At 42.4% G+C, this 6942-nt stretch overlaps 1 protein-coding gene across 1 annotated transcript; it reads left to right on the forward strand.

Moving 5' to 3' along the window:
* Nucleotides 1–310: 310 nt before the first annotated feature.
* LOC109479539 lies at nt 311–5928 on the forward strand. The gene is made up of 3 exons (XM_019781521.1): nt 311–1009; nt 2062–2164; nt 2480–5928. Exons 1-3 carry the CDS (start codon nt 311–313, stop codon nt 5470–5472), a joined length of 3795 nt encoding a protein of 1264 aa, XP_019637080.1. The 3' UTR covers nt 5473–5928.
* Nucleotides 5929–6942: the final 1014 nt, after the last annotated feature.

Below are 6942 nucleotides of genomic sequence, written 5' to 3' on the forward strand. Positions count from 1 at the left end.
TTTGGTTTACTAAACAGATCTTGATAGTTCTAGACCTGTTGTTGGTTGTAAGTACTAGTAACTTTCCTTGGAGCTGCAATGACCCTTTTCTGCGTCTACATTGTAAAACTCAGCAACTAATGGAAAGTCAGTAATGCATGTTTAGACACACCATAACAATACAATCATGTAGTTGACCGTGGCATTGTTGAGGGGCAGTACAAATGTGCACTGAGTCATACAAATACCCCCCCCCCCAAATAACACAACTGTTCTGAAATACAATATTTCTGCTTTAAAAAAAGGTTATTCATCAGGATAAAAGGAGAAAATGTCTGACACCCACATCACCAGCCTAGTAAAGAGGCTACAGGACTTGGAGCTGTGCCTAAAGAGCCAACATGGGCAAGAAGTCGGGTATGAACGGGCTTTGAGAGAAGCCATTTTTGAAAATGATGGCTTTACAGAGGTAGAAGTCTTGAAAAGTCTTGGAGACCTGCATCTTGAGAAAGCCAAGCTCAGTAAAGATCCAGCAGAGTTTGACAAAACTGGTGGCCTGTATGCTGCTGCCCTAATGCGATGCACAGATCCAGACATGGGAGAAACACTGGAACATCGTATTAGCTACATGGCGAAAATCTCCAGACAACTGCTGCAGGGGTACTGTCCACATTTCCTGTGGTTGTCACCAAACTACTGGGGTACTGCTGACAGTAATGTCTTAAGGGTGGCAGAGATTTGTGACAAACTGGACAGGGGTGTCAGAAATTCCTTAGAAAAGACTTACACAGAAGCATTAGTGATGGCAATTGAGAACAGTGACATGTTTTTGGAGCTTGAGGTTCTAAAATCCCTCGGAGATTTCAACCTCGAGAAAGGCAAGATAACCTCTGATGTATCCCAGTTCTCCAAGGCAGCTGCGATGTACAAGAAGGCCCTGCAGCTGACAACATGTGTGGATAATGAGATAAGACTGACTCTGATGCATCGCATTAGATACATGGGCTTGGTCAGGGAAACAGTGGAAAAGGTCAGTTAACTTGGTTGTTTTTCTTTATGTGTACTATTAAGTGCAGTAGTGGTCGTTTTGTGACGTGTAAAATGCTAAAGCCTAACATATCATGCTACTTCACCATGTGTACAATTATTTACATTAGATATCACTGTATGATAAAGCACAATATACATGTACACACGGACATACATGATACAGACATTATAAGAAATACAAACACATAAACACATGGACATGGACACACGTATACATGTATGCACTCATCACACACACACACACACACACACATGCATGCATATGAAGACATATGTATACAAGTATGTAGATGTCAACAAATGTGTCTTGAATTATGCAGAAACCATCACTAAAGAAAACACGACCAAGGAAACCAAGCCCAAACAAGGGACACCAGTCCAGGTACATGACAAGAACTGGCATCACCCAAGGACAACATTCCTATCCAGACATAGACAGAACAAGGTAGGGGAAATTTACTAAGAACAGTTAATATGAAGGTAACTTTTTAAACTAGTTATCAATTCTGCAGATAACATAATAACTTTAACATGACAGTTCAACACAATATAACACAATTTTAATCAATTACTTACGTCACGTATCAGTAAAGTCTCGTGTGAATAAGGTCACGTGTTTGTAAACCATAACTCTCGCGAGATCACGTTGTGAAGTGATTGGTCATTAATTATCCTGATAAAGGCGACAGTGGTCGCTGAAAATTTGATCTCTAGATCTGTTAACCGTGTGTTGGAATAAAGTTAAACGTTTTACTATGATTACTACCAACACAGATGAACTTTCATGATAATCACAATTTTGTTGTTTTGCAGTAAAGCCAAAGAACCTGGAATGACCAGTGCTGCAGCTGAAACTGTTGTAGACGAAAGCTTTGCGGACACTCAGTGAGTAATACGGTACATAGTGTAGATAACTGGTTTGCTTTTCATTACTGGCCGGATATTTACCATTGATTGACTTAAAATGTTCATGTGCTCAATGGATGACGCCACTAGACTCCCAACAAAAATTGATCTTTTGTTTGAAGGCAGTACAAAGACCACATCAAAAAAGGTGAATCCACCCTTGCCAAGGCAGACCTGGACTCAGCAGAGCAGCATTTTGCAGCTGCACTTAAGACAGTACACGTGAGAGGTAAGGAAAAACCTTAAAAGTTATAAGCATAAAATTAAAACTGAGGACAAACAGTCAGTTTACAGTGACGCCAGAACGGCCATGATTGAAATAATGCAAAGAAAAGAGAATCATAGATCATTATATGCCCTTTCATGTTTTTGCCCTTTCATGTAATAAATAAAAAGAGCACAAGTCTGCTTACATTTAATTGGGCTGATAACTCAATATACCCAAACTACATTTTGATTATGCGAAGTAGATTTTGGAGCTTAAAAATGTCAAGTGCGAAAACCTGAGATATGGAATCCACAACATGAAGTTGTTTCCCACAAGATCCAACAGCCCAGCAGTATCAGAGAGAGGTGGAGCCACTATGCAAGTTGGGGGATGTCTACAGTAAGCGAGGTCAGCAGACAGGGGACGGGGGAGACTTTGTCAAAGCAGCAGCACTCTACAATGCTGCAATAGCCAGGTCACAGGATCAAGTCCTCAATGGTAAAATAGCAATAGCGATGAAAGAAGTGATGAAGTTGTTTCTTAAATGTATCGTAGATATTCACTGTGAAGCTCAGGATAACACAGAAAAGCACAAGAAACAGCTGAAGGAGATGCGGGACCAGATCAAGCTGGAGATGGAAACCATTGACCAGCAACTGGATCCCTATGTACATGATGAGGACGACCCATGTGTCAAAGAGATAGAGGCAAAACGAGCTCAGGCTGTTAGGCAGTTGTTTGATAACATTGCACAACAAAGGAAGGAGTTCATCAGTCTGCTTGTAGAAGAGTGTATTGGGTTAATGGGCCCCCCTCCCTGTAAGTATACACTGTTAGGTTTGGGTTCACAGGCCACAGGACTGGTAACTCCATACTCAGACCTGGAGTTTTCCATCTTGGTAGAAGAGGAAATTGAAGAATATCTTGTGTATTTCCGCAACCTAACCCACTATCTACACCTCAAGGTGGTTAATCTGGGAGAAACCATTGTCCCAGCACTTGGAATAAAATCTCTCAATAACTTCTACTCTGAGGATCCCATTGACGACGACTGGTACTATGACTCAGTTACACCGCGTGGGTTTGCATTTGATGGCTCCATGCCAAAGGCAAGCAAGACTCCACTGGGCAGGCAGGGAACTGAGAACAAACCACCCAGTGAACTCATCTGCACCCCTGAAAACATGGCTTTAAAACTACAACAGGATGTCACACTATATTTGAAGGAAGGATATCACCTTTCAACTATCTTGAGAAACCCATGCCTGATAGCAGGGGACCAGGATTTGATCGGCACATACATGGCCATCACTGAGAAGATACTACAAGCTGAAGGGGGTAAAATGATTCAAGAACTGGCACAAGAGATACGCAAGGAAAACATGGAAAGGATCAGCAACAAGGAAACAATAACAGCAAGGCTGATTGATGTTAAGAAAGGACTCTATCGCTTTCCAGCTTTAACAGTGGACTGTTTGGCGCTGTCTTCGGGCATCATACCTACCACAGTTTGGAAGACAATAGAAGATATGGGAAAACAAGAAGTGATCAGTCCCAACAACGCACACCACCTGACAGTGATCACCAGCATCTCAGCAGAACTCAGGCTTAGAACATACATCGCAAATGGTGGACAGAAGGAAAGCCTATCAGCTTTGGCCTCAATGGAAACAATGCACGGACAGAAATCATCCCTACAGACCAGCAATACAGATGCATTAGTACCAGTTTTCCATGTACCAAATGACCAACAGCTTTTCAGGTACTATTATACAGCAGTTCCTCTGAAAAGTGCTCTACAGGAATGGTCTGAGAAGAAGTCTGCTCTTAACTCATTCTCTGATTTCTATGACAATTCCCCGAGGGTACAAGGAAAGATGTATGATGAGTTATGCAAGTATGAACAGGCCATCAGCTGCTACCATGAGGCCCTAAAGAAAGATGATGGCAGTGACACTGATGAGAAAGCTGAGCTGCTAGAAATTATTGGAATTGTCTATCGCAAGGTGGGTGAGTACAGTAATGGAGCCAGTTATCTTGAACAAGGATTGCAAAAGTGGATAAGTATATATGGTCAGGGTACAGCACATCCTGGAACTGCCACCTCACTCCTCAACCTTGGGACAGCCTGGAGTGACCTGGGTGATCACAGAAAAGCAATCAGATACAATGAAGAGGCACTGCAGATGTTTAGGACTCTCTATGGTGAGAACAAAGCACATTCTGGTATGGCTGACTCACTCAACAACCTGGGGGGAGCTTGGTGCCATCTTGGTGATTACAAGAAAGCAATCAGCTACTTTGAACCTGCACTAAAGATGCACACGAGTATATATGGTGAGGGTACAGCACATTCTGACACTGCCATCTTACTCAACAACCTGGGAACAGCCTGGAGTTCACTGTGCGATTACAGAAAAGCAGCCAGCTCTTATGAAAAGGCACTGAAGATGAACAGGAGTATCTATGGCCAGAATACAGCGCATCCTGACATTGCGTACTTACTCAACAGCCTTGGGACAGCCTGGCACCACCTGGGTGATTACAGGAAAGCAATCAGCTACCAAGAACAGGCACTGCAGATGTATAGGAGTATCTATGGTCAGAACAAAAGACATCCTGACATTGCCAACTCACTCAACAACCTTGGCTCAGCCTGGGAGAATCTATGTGATTACGAGAAAGCAATCAGCAATAATGAACAGGCACTACAGATGTACAGGAGTATCTATGGTGAGGGTACAGCGCACCCTGGTATTGCCACCTCACTCAACAACCTGGGCTCAGCCTGGATTGGCCTGGGTGATTACAGAAAAGCAGTCAGCTACCATGAACAGGCACTGCAGATGCTCAAAGATGTCCATGACCGGGGTTTACCGCATCCTGACATTGCTACCCTACTCGGCAACTTGGGGTTAGCCTGGAGGAACCTGGGTGATACAAGGAAAGCAATTGGCTACTACGAACAGGCACTGGAGATGGAAACGAGTATTTACGGTCAGGGCACAGCACACGCTGGCATTGCCGGCTCACTCAATAACCTGGGTGGAGCCTGGCTTAGCCTGGGTGATTACAGAAAAGCAATAAGATACTTTGACCAGGCGCTGCAGATGCACAGGAGTATCTATGGCCAGAATACAGCACATTCTGATACTGTCACCTTACTCAACAACCTGGGGTCAGCCTGGTACGTTCTTGGTGATCGCAAGAGAGCCCTCAGTCTCTGCCAAGAAGCCTTGGCTATGGCAAAGCAGGTTTTCTCTCAGGATGAACATCACCCAATGATAGAAGCCACTAAAGAGAACATTGCTTTGATGATGAAACTTTGAGAATGTATTCAAATTTCCATTAGTCTTGATGGAATTCGCATAATAATAGAAGCATGATACAACAGTCAATATACAAAACAATACAATGATGTCAAACACACAATACAAATACTGCATGGTGCCAACAATGCCCCACAATATAATCACAACAACACAATTAATTCAAAACAATCCGATTGCTCAAGTGCTAGTAGTACTGCTAGAATAGTTCGAAGAGACCGCTTTTGATGATCTGCCTAGTAATTGCATATGATTTTCAGACGAAACTAAATCAGAGTCACAGAGATTTGGTACCGGGTGCCAGGCCTGATAGCACGGGAAGGTCTTTTTAGGAATTTTGGGGGATTCAGGGCCCCCAAATGCACGGACAAGCAGACTGTATAACTCCATCCTCCATTACACCATCCAACTGTACAATAGGCAAATGTGATTTGTTTAGATTTGTCTACCCGTATGTACTTGCACTGTATTTTTTGAAATCGTGAGATTAAAGTCAACGCAATTTAGGAGTGCTACATGTATATACTTAAGCCAAGTTGATTGATGTGAATACATTTAAGTTTGAGGTTTGATTTAGACTACGTCAGAAACATGACAACTGTTTAGGCCCAAGCATATCTGAACGAAAGAATGAAGAGAACACTGCTTTTTATGACCTTAAACAGTTATACACTTATCTACGTTAATTTTAAGAAATAATACAACAACGTCTTACTTGTCAAGCTTTTATTATCTAGTTGTGATAAAGTTTGGTTAATAAAGATCATACATGTACATGTACTAAGGAACACTATTTTTCTAACTCTATATTATAGATAAAGCTCATGTTCACAGCTGACATCTTAGTATTGCATAACCCCTAAATGATAAACATAACAATGAAGAAAAACTTCATTACCATTCATTACCATGTTTACTCCTTCACGTTCCATTTATTTGGGTGCATCCACAAGTACCACCATGACAATTCGCCACACGTGTTAGCGAGGACCTCTAGCAATCCACGTTATTATTGCAGGTGCTTGAGCTAATTTTTCGTGCAATAATCTCGCAGACTGCTAGAAGTCGCTTTTGATCCATGGCGCAGAGAGTCATAAATATATGTATCCTTGATGCTGATTGGTTCTCGTTATCGTGCGTTTTGCGGCGTGATTGAGCCATTGGTCCTGATTGGTTAGAAACAAGGGTGACGTGAGGCTTTATGCCCAAATATGGGTAACCGATTCAAACTGTAAAGTCGCTCTACTTTTCAAGTAAACAACCGAAGTTCTGAAGGATTTCCCAACGAACAGGGGTGTTTCAGACAATTATTTCTCTCTACATAAGCACACGGGTTGTAAGAACTGCCTTTACAGAGAAAATGAGCCGACGTATGTGATTTATGAGAGTACTGGAGGCGAAAAATGCCGGCTATATTATTACAAACAGGGGAGGGGGGTAGCCATTGCTTAGGGATGGCTTTCAGCACCA

Source organism: Branchiostoma belcheri, unplaced genomic scaffold (assembly GCF_001625305.1).
Source record: "Branchiostoma belcheri isolate BF01 breed outbred unplaced genomic scaffold, Haploidv18h27 scaffold49, whole genome shotgun sequence".
In the NCBI taxonomy this organism is placed as follows: Eukaryota; Metazoa; Chordata; class Leptocardii; order Amphioxiformes; family Branchiostomatidae; genus Branchiostoma; species Branchiostoma belcheri.

Coding starts and splice junctions, on each gene's coding strand:
- LOC109479539 (XM_019781521.1), top strand. CDS start 311: ATGTCTGACACCCACATCACCAGCCTAGTAAAGAGGCTACAGGACTTG. Junction 1,010..2,061: donor TCAGGGAAACAGTGGAAAAG/GTCAGTTAACTT, acceptor GTTTGAAGGCAG/TACAAAGACCACATCAAAAA. Junction 2,165..2,479: donor TAAGACAGTACACGTGAGAG/GTAAGGAAAAAC, acceptor GTTTCCCACAAG/ATCCAACAGCCCAGCAGTAT.